Source organism: Lontra canadensis, unplaced genomic scaffold, assembly GCF_010015895.1.
Source record: "Lontra canadensis isolate GAN:19392208 unplaced genomic scaffold, GSC_riverotter_1.0 scaffold3, whole genome shotgun sequence".
Taxonomy (NCBI): domain Eukaryota; kingdom Metazoa; phylum Chordata; class Mammalia; order Carnivora; family Mustelidae; genus Lontra; species Lontra canadensis.
In genome coordinates this window covers 26,633,303-26,659,076 of record NW_022630997.1, presented here as the reverse complement: position 1 = coordinate 26,659,076, position 25,774 = coordinate 26,633,303, and the positions used below count along the sequence as shown (strand labels likewise).

At 37.1% G+C, this 25,774-nt stretch overlaps 1 protein-coding gene across 3 annotated transcripts in view; it reads right to left on the bottom strand.

Moving 5' to 3' along the window:
• Positions 1–4,705: 4,705 nt before the first annotated feature.
• The window catches only part of BMS1 (BMS1 ribosome biogenesis factor), a 44,575-nt gene continuing 23,506 nt past the window's right edge, over positions 4,706–25,774 (bottom strand). For 2 of the 3 annotated variants that reach the window (XM_032836930.1, XM_032836940.1), the window contains exons 14-23: positions 15,357–15,430; positions 14,536–14,709; positions 11,397–11,585; positions 11,126–11,306; positions 10,870–10,928; positions 9,766–9,888; positions 8,677–8,824; positions 8,157–8,332; positions 5,765–5,926; positions 4,706–5,245 (exon numbers count right to left, since the gene is read on the bottom strand). In XM_032836930.1, the coding sequence (XP_032692821.1) occupies positions 5,015–5,245; positions 5,765–5,926; positions 8,157–8,332; positions 8,677–8,824; positions 9,766–9,888; positions 10,870–10,928; positions 11,126–11,306; positions 11,397–11,585; positions 14,536–14,709; positions 15,357–15,430 (1,517 nt within the window). In that variant the 3' untranslated portion in view covers positions 4,706–5,014. The remainder of the gene's footprint in view (positions 5,246–5,764; positions 5,927–8,156; positions 8,333–8,676; positions 8,825–9,765; positions 9,889–10,869; positions 10,929–11,125; positions 11,307–11,396; positions 11,586–14,535; positions 14,710–15,356; positions 15,431–25,774) is intronic. The other variant, XM_032836949.1, reaches the window with a different exon arrangement.

Genomic DNA, 25,774 nt, shown 5'->3' with positions numbered 1-25,774 from the left:
GCATCTACAAAAAACTGGGAATAAAACAATGATGCCCACACTCATCTCTCCAATTCCACATTATATGATAAGTCCTAGTAGTCCAATATATCAAGAACAAAAGGCATATAGCTGGGAAGAAAAAATACTGTCCCTATCTGCAGACAACATAATGGTCTATGTATAAAATCCTAAGAAATCATGCAAAAACAACAGTAACAAAAACCTAGAACTAATAAATGGGTCTAGTAAAGTTGCAGGATATAAATACAACACATCAAAATCAAACGTTTCTCTAAAAACTAGCAGTGAACAATTTGAAAGCAAAATTTAAATAATTGGTATTATTTGCAATGGCTCCAAATTATTAAAAATCTTGACATAAATCTGATAAAACACGCACAGGATCTATAGGCTGAAAACTATAAAATGGTGATGAAAGAAACCAAAGAAGACCTAAGTAAATGGAGAGATATGGCAAGTTCAGACTGGAAGACTCAACGGAGCAAAGTTGTCAACTCTGCAAATTGATTCAGACTTAACGCAATCAAAATTACCACAGGATTTTTTATAAATGTAGGCAAGTTTATTAAAGCTTATAACAAAAGGGAAGAGTCCTAGATGTGCTCCAACAATTTTGAAAAAGAGGAATAAATTTAAAGGAATCCCACCACCCCTTTTGAGACAATATAAAGCTACCGTAATCAGGGCCGCCTGGGTGGTTCAGTGGGTTAAAACCTCTACCTTCGGCTCAGGTCATGATCCCAGGGTCCTGGGATCGAGCCCCGTATCAGGCTCTCTGCTCAGCAGGGAGCCTGCTTCCTTTCCTCTCTCTGCCTGCCTCTCTGCCTACTTGTGATCTCTGTCTGTCAAATAAATAAATTTTAAAAATCTTAAAAAAAAAAAAAAGCTACCACAATCAATTGTATGGCCAAGAGTTAGACACATCAATCAGTGGAACAGAATAGAAAACCCAGAAATATACCCTCACAAATATGCCCAACTGATTTTTGATAAGGATGCAAAGATATTTCCATGAAGTAAGGTTAGTCTTTCAACAAATGACATCAGAAAAATTGGTTGTAACTTAAAAAAAAATAATAATATATATATATATATAGATATATATATATCTATCTCTCTCTCTCTCTATATATATATACAAAGAAACCCCTTAATCCAAACCTTACAACTTACACAAAAAACCTCAAAATAACAATCATAAAGCTTCGGGGCACCTGGGTGGCTCAGTGGGTTAAAGCTTCTGCTTTCGGCCCAGGTCATGATCTCAGGGTCCTAGGATTGAGCACACCGCATCGGGCTCTCTGCTCAGCGGGGAGTCTGCTTCCCTCTTACTCTCTCTGCCTGCCTCTCTGCCTACTTGTGATCTCCGTCAAATAGATAAATAAACTCTAAACAAAACAAAACAAAACAAAACAAAACAAAAAAACACTTAAAAAAATCCTAAAATTTTAAAACTTTCAGAAGAAAACAGAACATCTTCTTAACCCAGGGTTAGGAAAAGAATTCTTAGTCATGACACCAAATACACAATCCATAAAAGGAAAAAAATAATAAATTAGACTTGACAAATGTTAAAAACTTTGCAAAAGACACTGCTAACAAAAAGACAGCTGTAGACCAGGAGAAAATGTTTGCAAATCATATATAAGACAAAGGACTTATCCCAAAATATATAAAGAACTCTCTAAATCAACATTAAAAAAAACAAACAATCCAAATAAAAAGAAGGCAAAGGCTTGAAACTAAACTTTACCAAAGAGGTCACTGTATATGAAAGGCAATAAGCATATTAAAAGATACTCATTATTATTGGTCATTAAGGAAATGTAAATTAAAACCACTACATACCCACTAGAATGGCTAAAACGAAAAGTAATGGCAGTACCAAGTGATGATGAGGAGGAAGAATACTGGAACTCTCCCTCTCATTGGTGGTAGGAAAGCAAAAATGGAGCATAAGAAATAACATGGAGGACATAGGGAGATGGAGAGGAGAAGGGAGTTGAGGGAAATTGGAAGGGGAGGTGAACCATGAGAGACTATGAACTCTGAAAAACAATCTGAGGGTTTTGAAGGGGCGGGGGGTGGGAGGTTGGGGAGCCTGGTGGTGGATATTATGGAGGGCACGTATTGCATGGAGCACTGGGTGTGGTGCATAAACAAGAATTGTTACGCTGAAAAGAAATACATAAAAATAAATAAAGACATATAAGTTTATTCATTTAAAAAAAAAGAATGTCAAATAAAAAAAAATCTTTAGAAAAATGGTACCGCCATTCTTGAAGTCTGACAGTCCTATTAGCCCATATGACCAACTCCTATGACTAGCTATTTATCCTGGAGTAATGAAAACTTATGGTTACATAAAAACCTCCACACAAATGTTTATAGCAGTTATATTCATAATTGCCCAAAACTGGAAAAAACCAGTCCTTCTGTTAGTGAATGGATAACCAACTGTGGCCTACCTATATAGTTGGATACTATTTAGTAATCAAACGGAAAGCATCAGTGATAACACAGAACAATCGGGATGAATCTCAAAGGCACGATGCTTAGAGAAAGTAGCCATTACACGAGTTACAAGTCTTATGGGGTTCTACTTACCTGACACTTTCAAAACAAAGCTGTGGTGTGGAATAGCACGTCAGTAGTTAGCAGGGTGGGGTGAGGGATGGTTGGGATGGTTTCCTTGCATGAGTTAGTGCTTGGGAGAGAGGATTGTTTGATATCTTAATTGTGGTAGTGGTTACATGAATCTATATTGTAAATCACAATATAAATATTGATAAGGATGCAGAGATATTTCCATGAAGAAAGGTTAGTCTTTCAACAAATGACATCAGAAAAATTGGTTGTAAATTTAAAAAAAACAAAAAACAAAAAAAAACCTTAATCCAAATCTTACACCTTACACAGAAAACTCAAAATAAAAATTATAAAGCTTTAAAACTTTTGGAAGAAAACAGGAGAAAATCTTCTCAACCCTGGTTAGGAAAATTTATATTGTATATTGTGCTGAAATACAGAGACTTACACACCTCTTTAAAATGGGACCAGCGGAGAAATAAAAATTTGAAACTCTGTTCTGTACCAGTCACTTTGCATGTAATCTCATTAAATCCTTACATACTGCAAGATTGGTTATTAACCCCATCTTACAGACAAGAAACTTGAAACTCAGAGACACTCAGCAACTTATCTGTGACCTATCACAGTGACCGGCAGAGCCTGGAGTCCACCACCCAGACCCTTCCTACACCTCAACACTGGGATGGTCAAGTCTGCCAGCAGTAGTGTGAGAGGCTGGGAAAGAGAGGCTGTCCTGTTTGTTGATGTTACTTACATGTCTGGCTTCTGTGCATAGCCTTGCTGAGCTGGACCTGCTCAGCTCTAGTCAAGTGAACTGCAACACAATCACTGGGCCTCTTGGGCAGCACTGCTCTGCTTATATGGCTTGGACTTGGTGATTTTGAGGTATCTGAAAATACTGAACCAATGGGAAGCATGCTAGACTAAGACCCACCTGTGTTCAATTTTGACTCTTCCCTAGATAACTCAATCAACTTCCAGGAAAGTGCTGATGTCTCTTAGGAATGCACTTAAGCCCAGATACTAGGTCAACCTGAGCTTCAGACAGTATTCCTAAGGACCTCTTCAGACGTCTCCGTGTGACTGTCCCACAGGTACCACGCCCTAAAAGCGAGTTCCTCACTACCCAGCAGAGCAGCCACCAAAATCCTCAGTGCAAGCCAGACACCTAGGAGTCCAGGGATCTTTCCTGAAAACTCCTTGTTCTCACAGCTCTCAGATCCAACATACCTCCAATGTTACCTCCTAAAGCTCCCTCTCTGTACCATCTTCTAGCGCTCCTGTGTCAACCTCCTTCCAGTATTTACCTCTGGATTTCCTCCATATTATTCTCTACTCACCAGTAAAGGGAATTTTCAAAAATACAAATCTGACCATGTTTTCCCAGCTAAACATCCTCCAAAGGGCTTTCCAGTATCTTGAGATAAAGACAGTATCTTAATGCAGCCTCATCACCTGCCTCTCCATTTCCTTCTCTATCTTCCTCTGCAGCTTCTTCCTACAACCCTCTGCCCATCCTGGCTCCAAACACACTGGCTTACAGGTCATTGTGCTGCCTTGTGCCACAGGGCCTTTGCAGATACCTTCAATTCCTGTTGGGTGATTACACTCTTCTTCTTACTCCTACCTTTTGCCAAGTTAACCTGCTTCTTCAGATCATGCACCAAAGGTCACTTTCTTCCTTTAAGGAAGCCTTCCCAGACCTGCTACATTACAGAGCCAGACTCTTAAAAATGACCAAGGACTTCAAAGTTTTTTTTCATGTAGGTTGTATCTATCAATTTTTATTATGTAAAAAATGAAAGTTTTAAAGTATTTTTATTATTTGTTTTAAAAGAACACAAACTAGCCCATTATATGGCTAACATAAATTAATAGAAGCAGCTGGATTCTCTCATCTGTAGTCAGGCTACTGCACTACCGCACATCACAGAGCCTCTGGGAAACTCAGCTGTGCATTGGACCATAAACTCTTTTCTAAATTTTAAAGTTGAATTTTCAAGTCAATATCCACCCCCGCAACTGGAAAGACTCATTATAAAGGTGACAGAATAAGCAATTATCCACAATCATCAAGCATTCATCCCTAATGAAAACTATTAAGCCAAAATTAACAGGAAAGTATTTTAATGATATTTTTGTAGCACAAATAATTAAACTGAGACAGGTAAGAGGAATATGAAGGAATCTACAAAACCATAAATAATACTCCTTTAAATCCTGACATAACCTAGATGCTGAGAATGAACTGGTGTCCTATCAACAGAGTTTCCATTTCTCTTCTCAAAGGCACAGTCTGGGCAATAAATCCAACAAAGAGATCTTTTTGGGCTCCAATGCCCTGTGGTCATTTACAAGTACTGGAATATTTGAAACCATCCATCTCTGCAGATCCAAATGACAGTTGTCTGTCTGAAGCTCATTTTGATGGCTCCTCAGGCCCCTTCAGACTGGCCTTCTGATTTCTCCTTTCTTTCTGACCCTGAATTCGGAAGAGCTTTTTCCTGAGGTCCTTCTGTCGTTTCAGTTTCTCTTCTTCCTCCTTCTGCTTCACTTTGAAGTGTTCTTTATTGTGCAAATGTCGTTGCTCCTTGGCCTTCTTCATCTTCTGACTGTGCACTGTACTCAGAGCATCCAGCAGTGCAAGGATCTGACAAGGACAAAACCCAGTGAGCATCAGAGTACTCAGACATCATGCTTTCCTTCTAAGAGTCAGGGGACATAAACACCTCAGCTCATGTATCAAACCTAGAATCAATCCATGAACCAAATGAGTATTAACTCAGGGAAAATTTATCCTGAACTAGGAAATCATAATTGCATGGAAGCATAAGTAGGAGCATATTTACTGAGTAAAATACTTAAATAATGGCCTTCATCACAAAACCACCTTTGTTAATCACTGTGGATACTACATACAACTAAGTGATTTGCCAGCTGGGTGCATATTAATCCCCATTAAAATGCATAAGACACAGCATGACTAAACAACAGAAGGGAAATGGACTCTGGCCTTTCCTCTAACTTCCGGTTCTAGCACCTCAAATAAGTCTGGCTCTTATCCTTTCCTGAAGAAAAATGAGAACGCAACAGAAATATCAACTGTGCTACAGAAAGCATTATTTTCACATTGAAATGCAACACACAGGAAGCCATCTGTTGACAGTACCTTCCTCTCATGAGGTTCCCGGATGACGGCTGGTCTCAGCCTGTCCTTCGGCGTCTTGCCTGCCTTTGCTTGGGTCTTGGGCTTGTTCTTAAATGGCAGGGCCTTCTGCAAGGCTTTTGGAATGTGCACTGAATTAAAATGTTTCTTTTGCCTCACAATTGGCTGAAAGGAAAAATAAAAACAGTGATGTATTTAAATTATGCTCTATATGCATCTAAAACTTGCCTAAAATCTTCTCAATGGATTGACTTTTCCACATGATCAGTAACACAAGTCTGCTGACCATCAGAAATGAGGATTCAATCATCCATCAAACGTGATTGCCTCAATGGATATACATTGCTCTAGGCAAAACAGAGAAATACACAGAATATACTTGCAATCCTCCCAAAAAATCAACTGTATCCATGTCTACAGTATGAACTATCGGGATCTCAACAGAGCAGATGAATATATCCAAAGTTTCTTTTAATGAGAAACCCACAACTTATTTTGGAGGCACTGAGGTAGTTTCTTTTAGGCTAATAATAATCATCTAGGTGTTCATCTTCACTATCAAACTCTGTGGATTCACTTCCTCTAATCAGCAGCAGCTCAAGTGTTCCCATCCCTGATTCTCATTAAAAAGTTTAACTTTATTGTTTCTGATGGAAGGCCAGCTGAGAAAAATGAGATTTAAATGACATATAAAGGCAAACACTCTCTACATTCAATTTTTAAGGTAATCTAATTTCTGTGCTTAAATTGAGATGACCAAAATTCTTAACCGCCTCAAAAATAGTAAATGGTAAGTCTTGCCCTAGATCTTTACCCTCAAGGTCAACACCAACTATATAGAGAATATTTCTGGTATGTCTTTAAATTTATTATCATCAAAGACATCATCCACGATAATATGCAATATTCTCTGTTTAGGAGCAACCTAAAATGCTTAGAATGAAGGAACTCGAAGAAATCACATTCTGAAAAAAAGAGGAAGCACCACCACAAGCTTAGAGGTAGTACTTGTAGATACCATGTCCTATATTTTATTAGAAATTCATGTAACATGATTAAAATTTCATTATTAATTACTTTATTAAAAAAGCAATGCCTGAAAATTTGTTTCTGGCAGAATGGCAGACTGATATCCTGAATCCCCTCTTATTATAAAACAATTTATATTTATCCAGCATTAAAACAAATCTTTTCAAATGCATTGCTGACTTGTGTAGAAAATAATGAAAGTTCTCAAAGACCAAATTCCAAACGAAATGGGATTTTGAAAGACACTGAGAACTTAAAATTAAAAAAATACTGACAATGCCAACTACTAGCAACTATTGTTGGTGGGAGTCTAACCTAATCTACTATACCAGAAGACTATAGGCATCATACAGTGAAAGCCGAACACACGCATACCCCATATCTGGCAATCCCAACCTGGGGGGTGCAATGCAAAAGAAATGTGTGCACATGTACACCAAACAAGTCACATGTAAGTGTTCGGGCAGCATTTATAATGGCCAAAAATTGGAAATAATGTAGATCAATGAATAAACTGACAGTATAACATAATAAATTTCTACTTGACAGTAACAACATTTGAATGCCTACAAACACATGAATGAATCTCATAAAACTGAAGGAGAAGAAACCAGGCAAATAGTATATGCTGTATTTTATAAAACTCAAGGACAGGCAGAACTAATTTACAGGTCAGGAGTCCAGAGAATGCCTATCTTTGAGGTGGAGGTGGGGTAGTGACTAGAAGTCATAAGCAGGCTTTTGCTGTGCTGTTAACTCTATTGCTTGATCTAGGTGATAGCAATTTGGATGTGTTAAATTCATGAGCTGTATGCTTGTGATCCATGTATTTTTCTGTATTTATGTTACCACTTCACTACAAAGTTTATTAAAATTTTCCCAAAAACCCACTCATTGCTTTAATAAAAATTAGCACACAAATTTTTTTTAAAGTAATACGTGTATCTGATGGGGAAAATAGTTTAAGAGTATATAATGAAAAGTTTGTCTCCTTTCCAACCCATGAAAACCCCTACTACCACTTTCTGGAATTCTTTCCAAAATATTCTATGAATATACATGTTCATTCAATTTAATGGTAGATTTCCTACTTGAAAATTCTTTTAAGATTTTTTTGACAGAGATCACAAGTAGGCAGAGGCAGGCAGAGAGAGAGAGAAAGAGAGAGAGAGAGGAGGAAGCAGGCTCCCTGCTGAGCAGAGGATCCCAGGAACCTGGGATCATGACCCGAGCTAAAGGCAGAGGCTTTAACCTACTGAGCCACCCAGGCGCCCCCCCCTACTTGAAAATTCTTAACACAGAAAACATTATGTACAAAGCATCTGGATGACCCCCATCTATGGAGCTCATGTGTAAGTGACTGTACCTTATACAAAGAATCCTTGTTGGGCTTTATCTTGACACCATGGGCAAGCCGGAGTTGACCTGTGGTCCTCATTCCTGACCAGGTGTCTTTCTCACCAACTGGTTTCAACAAAGATGTTACTGGGTTATAGAAGGCTGGAATGGAGACAGGATACCAGGTTCTCATGAAGACAATATCTGGAAAAAGACACAGTTTAACATTTTCAGAAGAATATTTATAACCATCTTGTCAAACAAAAGAACAAAACAATCACCCCTAACTTCTCTAGTTGGTGGCATGGTTTTTGAAATAAGACTTCACCAAGTAAACTACTCTTGAATATCACAAAACTTACTGGTTGTGAATCACACGGCTCCACACACAGCATAACTCAGCATACTGCTAAGATGCTCCAACAGGGGAAAGCTGGACTCAATTCCAATTTTCTAAAACCTGAACTACAACCTCTACTCCTCACTGGCTAGAAATCAATAGTGAACGGTAACATGCTGTTAAAATTACACCACGAAGTTATATTTACCACTCATCAGCAACTTATCCTCAAAGCTGGCCCGGAAAGCTCCTTCTGGAGCCCGGAGTGCTTTTTTAATCTGTCCCCTTATGCCACTGACAGTTCGAATCACAGCGCCTTCAAATTTGGCCACTTCCAAGGCAGAATTAAACATTCCCTATAGGTATATGAAAAAAAATACACACAAAATCAGGTATTTTACTTTTTAGTTCATAAATGAGTCCTTGGTTAAAAAAAGAAAAAAACTTCTTTAATAGTGATAAAATAATCAAAATGTTTTTTCCCCACTAACAGTGGAATTACCAGGTCAAATGGAATACAATTCTATTTCATCTTCCCCAAAAAAACATTAATCAAGATTCTATTGTAGACTCATTAGCATGTTCATCACTGTATCTTTATAGAAGAAAAGATTAAAAAGATATTTATCGGACTGAACTAGCCATCATCAACCAGGGCTGGGCTGCAGCTCATATTCTATGACTTAGGTGTACATGCTCAGAAAATAAAGAGAGCTGGATAAATGTCGGTGACATTACTACCTGATATTACAAGAATATTTTATGATCATCTTAACTCTGTACTTTTATGGAAATACCCACTAATAAGATTTTCAATAAATGTCACTCAAACTACCCTCCCACATTATACTGCATAAAGAGCATCCATTTCTCCATACCCCTGTCAACAAGTATATTACAAAATACTTTGTCTATTTTCCTTTTTTTAAAAATTCTGTCCATTTTTCTACTGAGCTGTTTAACAAACCTATGATTTTCCCCCTTGCTTAACACAATCCAAAAAAGCAGGAAAAAAAAAGAGTGAATAAGATTATGTTATTTTCAATATTAGCTCTGTCACAGTCTCACACAGCATAAGGAATAGCCTCTGTTAGTATGTATCTCTATTAATGTCACCTTAAAATTTTCTGAGCACATTTAAGTGACATAGAGACCAATACAAAGAAACCAAAAAGTGCAAAGACCAAGTTTATGAAAAATTTCACTTTTGAAAACATCAGACTATATTTTAGAAGTATTTCATTCCTCCTTCAATAAAATATACATGTAAAATATGTGAGTATAAAGATATACAGACCTTAATGAATGACGTATTCTTGAAAATTTTATAAGGAAAACCAGTTAGCTTTAATTTCTTCACAATCTTTATGGATTTATCCAGATCAAGGACAACTCCCGTAGCAGCTATCCGGAAATCAGGCTGGGAAGAACCCCCAAAATTTGAATACAGGAATAATATCAGCAAGAGAAAAACTATAATTTTCTCTATGATACAATAAATCACCAAAGTGCATTTCCACTTACAACGGGAAAGAAAGAATATCTGAACTTGCAAAGCAGTATTTTAACAAAAGCAATCTAAAGCTATAGTACATGTAAGCCAAACTAATAATGATGTCTTGAGTATTCTCTGGAGGGTGATTTTGCAATAACATAATTTCAAAACAATGACCAATTTGGAATGGAAAGGAATATGAAAATTTGGTTACAATGTTTAAGGAATTAAATTGTGGACCCCCAGGGCAGATTTCATCTGCTCATTATTTTGTTTTCTGTCAAATAGGGCCAATAAAACCTGCTCTTATTGACCAAATGAAGACTATGTGAACATACTTTGTTCAACCAGCATTACTAGGGGGTAGTCTTATGTCTAGTTAGTGTCCAAAGTATCCTTAGAACCTAGTACAGTGCTTAGCACATGGTGAGCACTACTTATTTTTAGAAAAACAAGGGGTGCCTGGGTTGCTCAGTAGGTTAAGCAACCAACTCTTGATTTCAGCTTGGGTCATGATCTCAGGGTTGTGGGATTGAGCCCCATATCAGGCTCCAAGCTCAGGAGGGAGTCTGCTTGAAGATTTTCTGTCTCTTTCTCTTTCCCTCTGCCCTCCCCACTTCATGCATACATACACAGTCTCTCTAAAGTAAATCTTAAAAAAAAAAAGAAAGAAAAAAAGTCCAAAAAATGCATAAAAATATAAAATATCATCAGTATCGTAATAAGTCTACCTCTTCATTCCCAAATCCTACTTAAAAAGATGTAGGAAAATTAAAAGCAAAGAGAAGTTTGCTACAAATACTAGAAATGAGTCATTTTTTCAACTTCAAGTTTCATGTACATATCCCATATTCAAGACATACTTCTCAAACACAATCTGTAAAATAAAACATTCAAGATATTTACCATTATGCCACTGACAGACTGTATTGCCAAGAATCCAGTCCCCTGTGGAGTAATCGGACCTTAAAGAGAATAGGAGAAAAAAAAAGAAAGAAAGTAAATACAGTGAATCACAAATTTTGAGTTCTGTTTTACACATGTACTTCAATCCAAAAAAAAAAAAGAGAGAAAAATCTTATGAATTGGAATTTCATGGAGAAAAGCAAAACTATAATGGCTTAAATTAACCTATAAGCAAGTTGTTCCAATCATGTATTACCCCAAAAGGTTGCTCCACAATGCATGTGCTGTGGGGTATATTTTAGAAGTCTCTGTCTCCCATTGTGGTCTTCAATATAATAGAGTGGGATAGTCTGAAACCTCCTCCACCCTACAGAAAAAATGATTGGATCTCTGGACTTGAGGATTTTCTTATACCAACGGTGTTTCTTCAGACGCATCTGAGGGAAGAAGAGGTTTCAGTAAGATCAGTGGTGTAAGTTATGTCCCCAGAACCCCAACTGTCAAAGCATGCAGCAAAGGGTACCTACCTGTACATATCCAACATTGCCTTCACTATTGCCCAAACCACCCAAAATGATTGGGTAATGGGGGTCAAAGTTAAGCACAAATTCACAGGGGACATTTTCTATTTCAATTCGAACATACATCCCAGGTCGAAAACCCTCATACTGAACTCTGGCTTCATCATCTTGATCTTCAAATTCTGCTCGGTTAAGCTATATACGAGAGCGGGGGGCGGAAAAAACAGTAAAAACTCACAATGCTATTGTCTTTAATAAATGTAAGATTAACATTTTAAAAAATGAACACTTTCTCATAAAGGAACACAGACGTGATCATGCTTTATCCTATTTAAAAATAACATACATTCTTATCTGTACAGCTTATTTAGGATATGTGCCAACTCTTTCCTCCTTTGTTGCTCCAAGGTACAGCAAATGCAAACAACTTTGAAAGCAACCCTTAATGCTGGTCAGCCAATACTCTCAGCTTCCCAGTCCACTTTCTTTTCTTACTCTCCAATATCTGATACTCAGTATCTCCTCCTCCCTCATCCTCACACTCAGCAGTTGACGGTTTCTTAATTCACTCAAAAACTAAGCAGTCTATAAGAATTTCCACAGCCATCTCTCCTTCCAGGGTTTACAATCACATCCAGCCTTTTACTCTTATTATTATATTTATTACTTATTATCAAAATTAATTAAAATTAAACAAAAATTTTAAATTCAGTCCCCTGGTCACAGCAGTCACATTTCAAGTGATCAGTATCAACACGTGGCTAATGGCTACAAAAAAGACAGCACAGACAGACATTTCCATTATTGCGGAAAGTACTATTGGGCAGCTGCTATAGATTTATTTTATGCCAAACTTCACTTGCATGCTAGATATCATTCATTCTTACTGAACTTTATTCCAAGAGGTCTTGCCTGTTATTTTCTCACATCTTAACATCTTCTTTTGATTCTATTTCCAACTATTGCCCCATTTCTCTGCTTCTCTCTGAAGTAAAATGGCTTGTAAGTTTTCTATACTCAGAGTCTCTAGTTCCTCTGCTCCCATTCTCTTAAATCCCAACTTGGACTTTAAGCCACATTCCATAAAAATGCTTGCCAAAATCATGTAGGGCCTCCACATTCCAATCCAGTTGTCAATTCTGTCTTCATTGTAGTTAATACATCAGCAGGATTTAAAATAATGTATCCCTCCTTCTATAGTGGCTTTCTCATGTTCTCTTCAATTTCTTCTCTTTCCTAAGCACTGACTGCTCAATCCCCACTGTTGCTCCATCCTCTCCGCCCAGGCTCCTACAATGGAGTACCCACCGTCAGTCCTAGTCCTCTCCTCTCCTGACACTATGCTCACTTCCCAGGGCATCCCATCCATTTCATGGCTTTAGGTAGCATCGAGATGCTGAAGACTTTCCATCTAAGCCCCAACCTCTCTCCAGGGCTCCTCACTGACTACTCGAAGCTCCACTTGTCTGAAAGAGATCTCAAACCCAAGCTCTAAACTTTATCTTTTTAGACAAACCTGCACCAACCAGAGGCTTTCCTATCTTACTGACAACTCAATCCTTCCAGAAGTCATCCTTATTTCCTCTCACACACCCCACAGTTAATCTACTTTTGATCTACCTTTAAAAAGTATATTCAGAATTTGACTCTTTCTCTTTCACCTCCAACACCTCCCCACCCCCCATGGTGAGTCAACTTAATTTTACTGAACTCTTGCCACAGCAATCCTTTCAAAGGAAAGCAGGTCATACATGTCTCTTCTCTGTTCAAAACCCCCTATGGGTCCCCATTTCACTCAGAGTAAAAAATTCAAAGTCCTTTAAAACCGGACATAAGATGCTAGGTGATTTTAAGTTATAAATGGACGGAAGCAAAGACTTCAGAACTAGCTTTACATGTCTTAGTTACTTCTATCAAAATCAGTACAGACTTAGAACCACTATGTCCATGACGAACAAGGAGATACTTTCTTTAAACAGATGAAAGCCTAGGTTGGGCAAAGTCCACCAACCTCATTTTCAGAAATCATATGCTTAACCTGCACAAGATGTATTAAAGTAATTGCAGCTTACAGGAATTACTGGTGTCCCTCTTGTCAAAACACAACTCAAACACTCAGCATCGACTGCACACTTATCTTTGTGTCTCCTAAAGAGTGAGTTCATCAACTCAGTCTGTTCAGCATCTCAGGCAGGGGGGCCAGACCACCTTCGTTTTAGCATTCCACATGCTCCCTTTATCTCCACATCTGACCCGACTCCTGAAATACCCTCTGAACTCTGACCAAGGTGAATTTTTAGAAAAGCTTCCCTGGAGAGCACTGATGTGTGCATAAGCACCAGTATATGTAAGAATCATCTACCCATTCAAATTATTTAATTATGGTTCCAGGGAGCAGTAATCAGAACGCTAAGGTAATGCCTGCATTTAAAAATCACTCCACTGGGGCATCTGGGTGGCTCAATCGGTTAAGCCTCTGCCTTCAGCTCAGGTCATGATCTCAGGGTCCTTGGGATCGAGCCCTGCCTCTGGCTCTCTGCTTAGCAGGGACCCTGCTTCCCTCTCTCTCTGCCTGCCTCTCTGTCTACTTGTGCTCTCTCTCTGTCAAATAAGTAAATAAAATCTTAAAAAAAAAAAAAAAAAAGAAAATCAGGGGCACCTGGGTGGCTCAGTGGGTTAAGGCCTCTGCCTTTGGCTCAGGTCATGATCCCAGGGTCCTGGGATCGAGCCCCACATCAGGCTCTCTGCTCGGCAGGGAGCCTGTCTCCCTTCCTCTCTCTGCCTGCCTCTCTGCCTCCTTGTGATCTCTGTCTGTCAAATAAATAAATAAATAAATAAATAAAATCTTAAAAAAAAAAAAAAAATCACTCCACTGAGGGATCCTCAGCAGTTGCTGCCTGTCTCAGCCATTTTTGCTTCCTCAATGCTTCATATACAATAGACACTGATATCTTTCTGGTCAATTTCTGACTAAAAAAACAATCAGATGACTGCATGAATAAACACACTTATCTGCATCTTGACCTAGGAGTCCAAACCTGAGGCACAGAAGCAGGTCAGGAAGCAGAGACCTAAACAAAATTATGTATTCACATTACTGTATTACAGCCTTGAAATAAAGCTAATAGGAACCCAGTTTTCTCACCTGTGCCTGTTTATGCATTTCTCCTTTAAGATCATCAAAGTATGTGCTTTCTCCTTCATCATATTCTGCATCAAACATCTCCTTCAATTTTCTCTTCTTATCCAAATGCTTTTTCTTGGCACTTTCCTCTGCACTGGGGTCAATTTCTTCCTTAACTTCTTCTGCGTCTTCAATCTTAAATTTCCAGAAGAGAAAATTTTGTAAGTTTGTGGAGATCTTTTCTTTAAACATTAAAGCAGATTTTTAAAGTTCTGTCTGGGCTGTAAAAATCTTGGTTATGATCATCACGAAAACAAAACAAAAAACAAACCAAACCAAAACACAGCCTTTGGCTCTAAATGACACGAGACATTTAGACATCTACATTATGATACACTGTCACTCCTTTATCTGGCTGGGAATGTCAAATATAAATAAAAGTAAAAGCAGGTGTCCCCATCCAGATTCTCCCCAGACACTGTTCTAAAGAAATATTAGGGAGAATAGGAATTTACTTTTTTTAAATGGTACTTAAATTTAAGAAGAGGAGAATGATGGCAAAAGGAACAGTGGAAAGAAAGATGGTGACTCAGGAGCTAAACTTTAAACGACTGAAGAATCATAAAGACAAGAAGAGGTAGTAAACCCAAAAGATCAAAAATAACAAACCAATAACTTTGATCTGTTCCCAACCTCCGTATTTTTAGGAAGGAATCCATTTACTCTGTAATCTACAGAGATAATAAGTAAGATTCACATTGCTTAATATGGGCCTCTCTCATTACATATTGACCACAGATCAAGGACCAGTGACTGAGAGCCAGCCATGATAAAAATCATACCTGAGTATCTGCGCCTGGTTTTCCCTTGTGCACGTCCCCTGTTTCCAGGTCTTCAAAGTCACCATAGAGCTCTTCTGGGAAAAGAACAACCAAATGTCCTCCATGAATAGGGCTTGCATATGACACTATAGCACCACCCAGTGCACTGTGTATTCTGAAACCCAAATTTCATTTTTACCCTTCTCATTGCTACACACTCCAGGAGAATCCTGTACTTACACAGGCTTCTTTTCCTCTTTGAAATGTCAGTATTTCATCACCTGTTCAGATGAAGCACACGGACCCAACCCATATTTCCTTACTTTACTTCGATACCCCACTTAGCCAAGAGCTATTTTTCCAATGCAGGTGGCAAACACTTTGCAGCAGGGATGCACAGAGAGATATATGCATGGCTTTGCAGGTGAGTCCCCAAGACCAACAGTGACATGAAAAAACCATGATTTGATTAACAGCACATAGGACAGAGTCTCAGTAGTTAAGAGCAACACAACACAATGTATGGCATATCTAAGAAAAATCTTGGATTACATAAAATACAGGACTTAGAGTAAGAGTGGTACCCAAAATAATGCTGAACCACATGAAGAGCTCATTAATTTGCTCATCCATTTGTTTTTTAGAGCTCTAAGTTTAGCTCTGGGTCCTATCCTTAAAAGAAAAAGAAGCTAAAACTCCTTTGGGAAGCAATATTTAGAAGTAATATTTAGATAAAACATTTTCATATAAGAAAGAGCCAAAGAACCAAAGAGCCAAAGAAGATGCAATAGTTGGGAAGATTCCATCTGTAAGAAAAACAAAAAAGGACGAAATACTTAGGAATAAACCTTACAAGAAATGTCTCAAAAAACTTTATTTTAAAAACTTAAAGAACTTTAATATGCTACCAAAGAACACATGGAATAGCCATTAGCTAACACAAGGGCTTTACAGACAAGGCACTGCTCTAAGTATCTTATGTGCCTTAACCACATTCTTCAACATGACCCAATGAAGTAGGTGTGATTAATGCTATCTACTGAACAAATAAAGATAACCATGTATTTGAAAAAGAAGACTCAATATCAGAAAGATGTCAATTCTCCTTTTATCACAGTTATAATAAAAAACATGACCCAAGAAAGGACCCAAAAAACCTACTGAATGGGAGAAGATATTTGCAAATGACATACCCAATAAAGGGTTAGTATCCAAAATATATATATAACTCAGTACCAAAAAAACCCAAATAATTCAATTAAAAATGGGCAGAAGATATAACAAACATTTCTCCACTAACAGACACATAAAAAAATGCTCAACATCACTCATTGTAAGGAAAATGCAAATCAAAACCACAATGAGATCCAAATCACACCTGTCAGAATGGCTAAAATAAAAAACACAACAAACAAATGTTGGCGAGGATGTGGAGAAAAAGGAACATTTGTGCACTGTTGCTGGGAATGCAAACTGATGCAGGAAGATGGTTTGGAGGCTTCTCAAAAAATTAAAAATGGAACTATCATATAATCCAGTAATTCCACTATTGGGTATTTACCTAAAGAATATGAAAATACTAATTTGAAAGGATATATGCCTCCCTATGTTTATTATTTAGCATTATTTACGAGAGCCAAATTATGGAAGTAGCCTAAGGACCCATCTATAGATGAATGGATAAAGTGTGTGTGTGTGTGTGTGTGTGTGTGTGTGTGTACACACATAAAATGGAATATTATTCAGCCATCAAAAAGAATGAAATCTTGCCATTTGCTACAACATGAATGTAGCTAGAAAGTACAATACTAAGCAAAATAAGTTAGTCAGAGAAAGACAAATAACCCGTGATTTCATTCATATGTGGAATAGAAGAAACAAAACAAATGAGCAAGGGAAAAAAAAGAGACAAACCAAAAATCTCTCTCAAGTATAAAGAACAAACAGATGGTTACCAGAGGGGAGGAGGTTGGGGAGATGAGCAAAACAAGGGGATTAAGAGTACATTTGTCATGATGACCACTGAATAATATATGTAACTGTTAAATCACTACATTGTACATCTGAAACTAATGCAACACTGTAAGTTAACCATATTGGAACTAAAATTTAAAAAAAATACCAACAAAGATTTCTCGTCTGTAAAAGATAGTGTAGACTTATTTCTTCTGTTCCTCCCAACTAAGTATAACCAACTCCAAAAAAAACACAAGACCCCAAGGGAAACGAAAGAACTCTGAAAGGTATAAAGAAAAAAAGGGCTGGTGAGGGTCCCCAAGACCAGAGGAATGACATAATGGCCGGTGGCTCACTAGACCACAACCCACAGAAAGGCAATTCAGAACCACTGCTTTCCAACCCCAAAACTAGCAACAGAAGGTAGACCAGATAGACTCAATGTTCCCTCAGATCAAACTCAGATCTTAATAGCAGGAACACTAGGTTAACCAGGCAGCACTGGTTAAGTGGGTGCTTTGAAAGCTCCCCTGGCAGTAAGTGATGAGAGAACTGTTTGCCTTCCCCGAAGAGCCTGAATCTCCTTTCCTCTACCAAGATAAACCAGGTGGCCAAGGATTATTGGCAAAGGGAGATTCTGTGCCAGGCCTGAGGCTCTCCACCACCATCTAAAAACAATGTGTGCCCTGGCAGGACCAGTGAAGATATCCCTACAGCAAGAAAACTAGCCCTACAGGCCAAGAGACAACCTTTCCCCACCTAGCCACAACACGGGGGGCCTAGACTAGGGAAGCCCCTCTGTCTTCTCAGGCAGCACCTGCAGAGACCAGTACTAAGCAGATCAAAATAGCACCACAAAGGTTCTAAAGTTAAATTGTCATTGGAACCACAGCCCATAAAGTATATCAGGACCTACACGCTAAACCTAAACAAGAGGACTGCATGACTAAAATAAAAAGATTACACAGGACCCAATGTCTTCTAACATAAAACCCAAAATGTGTGGGATACAAGAAAGAATCACCTGTCATACCCCAATCCAGGAAAATCTTAACTGAAAAGTGAAAAGACAAATGACATGAACAATAAAATGAATCAGATTATGAAACTTTCTGACTGGTATCTTAAAGCAGCCATTACAAAAATGTTTCATCAAGCACCTACAAATCCTTTGGCAACAACCAAAAAATTGAAAAACTCAGCAAAAAGCCCTGAAGAGCCAAACAGAAATTACAGAACTGAAAAATACAAGAAGAAATTTTAAAAGCTTGCTAGATGGACTCAATAGTAAGAGTAGAGAGGACAGAGGATAGAATCAGAGAACTTGAGGTCAGATCAACAGAATTCATCCAGTCTGAACAACACAGAGGAAAATAGACAAAAAACAACTGAGCAGGGCCTCATAGACCTGTGGGGCAGGAAAAAGATCCACCAGTTATATGATCGCAGAAGGATACCTGATTTGAAAGAATGACTGAAGCTTCCTAAATTTGGTAAAAGACATAAACTTAACAGATTCAAGAAGGTGAGCAAATTTCAAACAGAGTAAACCCAATGAAATCTTCACCAATCAAACTTCTGAAAACTGAAAAACAAATAAACTTGAGAGCAGACAGAAAGAAATGACAAATTCACACCAATTCAAAGTGACAGTCCATTTCTCCTCTGAAATCAGAGGCTAGAAGGAAGTGGTACATTTTTCATGTGCTGCAGGAAAGAACTATCAGCTATGAATTCTATATCCAGTGAAACTATCCTTCAGAAATGAAGAACTGTAAATAAAGACAATCTCAGATGGAAAACAACTACAGGAATCCGTCACTAGCATACCCATTCTTAGGGTTGGTTCTGGGATCAAGTGCCACACTGGTCTCCCTGCTCAGCAGGGAGGTCTGCTTCTCTCTCTCCCTCTGCTCCACATCTGTGCTCACTCACTTGGCTCTCTCTCAAATAAATAAAATCTTAAAAAAAAAAAAAAATGCTCAAGAAAGTTCTTAAGTAGTGAGTAAATTATAAAAGAAGAAATCTGGGACCACTGGGAAAAAAAGAAAAAACAAACAAAAGTCCAGAAATACAGATATATATAATAAAATAACCTTTTTCTTAGGAGTTTTTAAAATCGTATTTGGAGACTGAAAAAAAATTATAGCACTATCTAATACACAAACCAGTAATACTTAAAAGGGGGAAAGACAAAGGGACCGAAGTAGGAGAAAAGTTTCCACATGTTACTCAAAATGATAAAATACTGGCACCAGTAGGCTATTATATTACAATAAGTGACAACTACAAAAACTAGACAGAGACACTCAGAAACGCTGTAAACATATCAAGATAGAAGAAAGAAAATGAAAACAGAGAAAAGACAGAAGAATCAGAATAAGAGTAAACAACAAAAGAGTAAAATATCAGACTTACACAATTCCATATCAATAAGTACGTTAAATGTAAATAGCATAATATACCAATCAAAATACAGATTGACAGAGAGGATAGAGGCACATAACGAGAAACTCCCTTTAGATTTAACAACCCAAGTAAGCAAAAGTAAAAGAAGGGGAAAGATATACTGTGCAACTCATCTTTTAAAAAAGCAAGAATGGCTAAATTATTATCTCATAAAATAAACCTTAGAGGAAAGAAAATTATCAGAGCCAGAGAAGGACTTAACTGAACTGTAAGAGCTAAAATTGCATGGGCTACCTTGACATCCTTGAGCCTCACAGGGTCCCAAAGGTCTAGCTGTGAGCAGGCCTGCCAGATATGGCCTCACCCTATGGGAAAGGATCCCCATCTTGATAGGTCTTTTTTCAGTTGGACCGCCCGCACCCCACCTATCCCTCAACCTAAAAGGTTTGACTTTACCTCTCTGCCAGCCCATGAATTTATTCAAACACATTAATCACATCCTGTCAAAGGAACCAATGGTCATCCTATGCTCATTTAGGTACAAAGCTCTTTCTCCCAAAGCCCCTGATTGTTCAGTCTCTGCATGGCATGCAGTGTTCTCTTCCCTCAGGCTATGAATGTATGTGACTAATAAACTGCTGTCAACAGCATCTGCCCAGTGTCAGATATTGTGTGTTAGGCCATCCCTATAACCGTAGAGCTGGAATCATTCCTTCACCAATTGCATGAATAGGAGGTGACCATAATACACAACAACAAAAGGATAAATCCACCAGAAAGACATAACAATACTAGCATATGTGCACCAAACAGAGCCTCAAATATAAGAAGCAAAAACTGACAGATCTGAAAGGGGTAGATAAGTCCAAGATAATACATGGTGACTTCAATATCCTCCTCTCAGGAACTGATAAAATTAGTCAGAAAATTAGCAAAGATACAGAAGATTTGAACAATACAGCCAACCCAACAGAATCTGACATATATAGAACATGATATCCAACAACATCAGAATAAACAATTTTTAAAGCATCCACAGAACATCTGTCAAGACAGGGCACAGTCTAAACAAATATAAAACATGCATAATGAGTATAGAATATAATGCAATTAAACTAAAAATGAGTAACAGAAAGACAAGAAAATTTCTAAACATTTTGTAGTTTGTTTGTAGGTAAAAAACACTAAATAATGCATGGATCAATGAGAAGTCTCACAGGAAATATAAAAATGCATAGAACTGAATGAAAATGCATAGAACATATGAAAATATGGGGGGAGGCAGTGCAGAGAAAGCAATTTAGTGAGCACTAAAGGCTCACATTAGAAATGAGAAAAGGTTTCAAACCAATAATCTAAGAAAACTGAGAAGTACAAAATAACCTAAAACAAACAGAAATAATAAAGAACAAAAGAAAATAAAATTGAAAACTAGAACACAGAAATCAATGAGACTAAAAGCTGATTATTTGGGGAAAAAAATCAACAAAATGAATAAACCTTACTGACGAAGAGAAAAAGGAGGAGGACAAAAATCACCAATTATCAAGAATAAAATGGGATTAGCACAACAGATCCCCCAGCCATTGGAAAGTTATTAAACAAATACTATGAGTATTATACTCAGAATACCTAAGCTAGCTTCTTGGAGAAGGTACTTTGTGAAACTTTCACTTTGCCCAAAGCCTTTGAAATTCCTTAAAAACCCTAAGAAAGTAAAATTCAGCCAAGACAGAATAAAGAACCTAAATTATTTAAATTATCCTGTAGCCATTAAAGAAAAAAAACTTGTCATTATTATAAGCTCCTCAAAAAAATCTCCAGGCCCTCACCATTTCACTGGAGATTATACCAAACATTTTAAATATTAACATTCCAGGGGTGCCTGGGCAGCTCAGTTGTTAAGCAGCTGCCTTTGGCTCAGGTCATGATCCCAGGGTCCTAGGATCGAGCCCTGTATCGGGCTCCCTGCTAGGCAGGGAGTCTACTTCTCCCTCTCCCACTCCCCCTGCTTGTATTCCCTCTCTTGCTGTCTCTCTCTCTCTCTGTCAAATAAATAAATAGAAACTTAAAAAAAAAGAAATTAACATTCCAATTCTACAGAATCTCTTCCAGAAAACAGAAAAATTGGGACTACTTTGGAATCATTTTATGAAACCAGTATTACTGAAGACAGTACCCAAAAAAATCCCCCAAAACAAAAAATCAACAATGCTATAGACTAGTTTCACTCATAAACTTAGATGCAAAATTCCTTAACAAAATACCATCAAATAAAGTTCAACAACATATAAAAAGAATTATATATCATGACCAAGTGGAATTTATTCCAGGTATGCAAAGCTGATTCAAAATTCAAAAATTAAACAATATAATCCACTATATCAAAAGGGTAAAGAATAAAAAATTCATAGGATCATATCAACTGACACTGAAAGGCATTTGACAAAATTCACCACCCATTCATCATTAAAAAAAGAAAGAAAGAAAGAACACCTCTCAGTATACCAGGAATACAGAGGAATGGAGCACATAAAGAGCATCCACAGAGAAACCAAACTAACATCATATTTAACAGTGAAAAATACTGAGAACAAGGCAAGATTCCGCTTTCTAATCCTAGTCATTATATAAGAAAAATTAAATATAAATATATTCAATGTACATATAAATATAATCATAATTGCATTGCTGGGTATTTATCCCAGAAATATAAAAACATTGACTCAAAAGGATGCATGCACCCTTGTTTATGGCAGCATTATTTTCAATAGCCAAACTACAGAAGCAGCCCAAGTGTCCATTGATAGAAAAATAGATAAAAAGATGATGTGAGGTGTGTATGTGTGTGTACACATGTACACACACACACACACACACACACACACACTGGAATATTATTCGGCCATCAAAAAGAATGAAATTTTTGTCATTTGCAATGACATGGATGGATCTAGTATAACACTAAGTATAACAGTATAACTCTAAGTGAAGTCAGTCAGCCAGAGAAAGATAAATACCATATGATCTCACTCATATGTGGAATTTAAGGAACAAAAATATGAGCAAAAGAAAAAAAGAGAGAGACAAGCAAGAAACAGACTCTTAGCTACAGAGAACAAACTGATGATTACCAGAGAGGAGGCATGTGGCAAGATGGGGATTAAAGAGCACACTTAACATGATGAAAAATTAAATAAAATGATTATAAATAAGTAAACAAAAATAAAAGGCACAAAGGTTGAAAAGAAACATAATACTGTTCCTATCTGGAGATAACACAACTATGTAAAAATATCCCAAGTAATCTACAACAAACACCCCTCCCAACTAATAACTGAGTTTAGCAAGATAAAAGATAAACACATAAAAATCAATCAAAATGAAATACTTTAGTATAAACTTATCAAAATATATTTACCATTAGGATGCCAAAAATTACAAAATACTGATGAAGGAAATTAAGACAAAAAATGCTCCTGGATTAGAATACTCAAGATAATAAAGACCTATAGGTTTAATGCAACTCCTATCAAAATCCCAGGAGTTTTTTTGTAGATCCAGACAAGCTTATTCTAACATTTATATGCAGCCACAGGCGCTAGGATAAACCAATCTTGAAAAAGAAGAATAAAGTGAGAGTAATCACTCTACTTAGTATTAATGTTTACTATGTAACCACAGTAATCAAGATAGTACAGTACAGGTGGAAGGACTGACACATGAATCAATGGAATGCAAGAAAGAACCCAGAAATAAACCCACACAGAGAGGCTCAACTAATTTTTGACAAAGGTGCAAAAGCAAATCAATGAAACAAAAACTGCTGAAGGAATATACACCTCAGGCAAAAATATAACCATTAACCTAAACCTCACACCTTATAAAGAAATCAAAACAGGGGTGCCTGGGTGGCTCACTTAAGCGGCCAATTCTTGGTTTTGGCTCAGGTCATGATCTAATGGGTTGTAAGAGCCCCACACGTCAGCGGGGAGTCTGCTTGAAGATTTTCCTTCTGCCCCTACTTGCATGTGTGCACATACTCTCTTTCTCTCTAAAATAAATAAATCTTTTTAAAAAATCTTAAATCTTTAAAAGAAATCGAAATAGATTGTTGCCATAAACAGAAAACAAGGGTGTAAAATTCTTAGAAAACACAGGAGAAAACTGTCAAGATCTAGGAATAGAAAATAATTCCTAGATTTGACATGATCCCTAAAGACAATAAAATGATAAACTGGACCTCAACAAAACTAAAACCTTTTCCTCTGTGAAAGGCATTATGAAGAAAATGAAAAGAGAAGCCACACAGTAGGAGAAAATATCTGCAAACTACATATCCAATAACAGAACAAAATATATTAAAATATATTAAAAACTCCCAATATTCAACATTTAAAAAAGAATCCAATAAGAAAAAGAACAAAAAGACATCCATGAACATTTTATAAAAGAGTACACTACAGGGGCACCTGGGTGGCTCAGTGGGTTAAAGCCTCTGCCTTCGGCTCAGGTCATGGTCCCGGGGTTCTGGGATTGAGCCCCACATTGGGCTCTCTGCTCAGGAGGGAGCCTGCTTCCCTTTCTCTCTGCCTGTTTCTCTGCCTACTTGTGATCTCTCTCTCTCTCTCTCTCTGGATCAAATAAATAAATAAAGTCTTAAAAAAAAAAAGAATACACTACAAACAATAAAATGTGGCAAAAATGATAAAATGCTCACCATCATTAGCCATCGAGGAAATATAAAATGAAACCACAGTGAAATACCACAATTAAGATTGGTTAAAATACTAATAGTGAGGTCACCAAATATTGGCAAGGATATGGAGAAACTGGATCATTCATGTATTACTGATGGAAATATAAAATGGCCCAACTACTTTGGCAGTTTCCTATAAAGCTAAATATGCAATTACCATACAACCCAGCAATTGTATTCTTAGGCATTTATCCCAGAAAAATAGGAAGTTCATATTTATATAAAAACCTGTACATAAATGTTCTTAGCAGTTCAATTCTCAATAGCCTAAACCTGGAAACAACCCAGATATACTTTGGTGGGTGAATGGTTAAACAAACTGCTACATCCGTATCAGGGAATACTACTCTGCCATAAAAAGGAACAAACCACAGTCATATGCAACAACTTGGATGGACCTCTCTAGGGAATTATGATGAATAGAAAAAAAAATCAATCATAAAAGATTACATACTGTATGATCCTGTTTGTTCAACATTCTTCAAAATTATAACATTATAGAAATGAAAAAAGGAAATGGTTGCCAGGTTGGAACTTGGAGATGGGTGATAGCAAGGAGCTAAATGTGTTTTAAAAAGAGCAATACAAAGTATCCTATGGTGATGGAAATGTTCTGTATTGTAACTGTTTGTAAATATATAAACCAGCGCATGTGAAAAAATAGTAGAACTAAACACACACACACAGACAAAACATGAGCACAAGTAAAACTGGGGAAATCTATATAAGATCTATATAAGATGGTATCAACATTAATATAAAGGTTGTGGTCTTGTACTATATAGGACACAGTACAATATACAAGAGATCTCTCTGTATTAGTTCTTACACACGCATGTCAATTTAATTCAGTCTACGATTATCTCAAAACAGGAAATTTATTAGAGAAAAAACACTACCAATTTTTCTTTTGGAAATAGAAAAGATGATTCTGAAGTTCACAGGGAAAAATAAGCAAGATCAGGACAAAGCAAGGATGTCTATTTGACTTCTGACCAATGCTACACTGGAAGTTAAAGCCTGTATCAAGGCAAGAAAAACAGTAAGTCATCCAGATAGGAAAGAAAGAAGTAAAACTGTCTTTTTTTTTTTTTTTTAAATAAAACTGTCTTTAATCACAGGTCACAAATGATGTCTTTGAAGAAAATTCTATGAAATATACAAAAACTAATAACTAAAAAAATAACTAATGAGTGATTTGGCAAGGCTGTACAGTAGAAGATCAATATACAAAAAATCAACTGTGTTTCTGTTAAAAATATGAAAAGACAAACCACATACTGGGCAAAAATAATTAAAATCACAAGTGATAAAG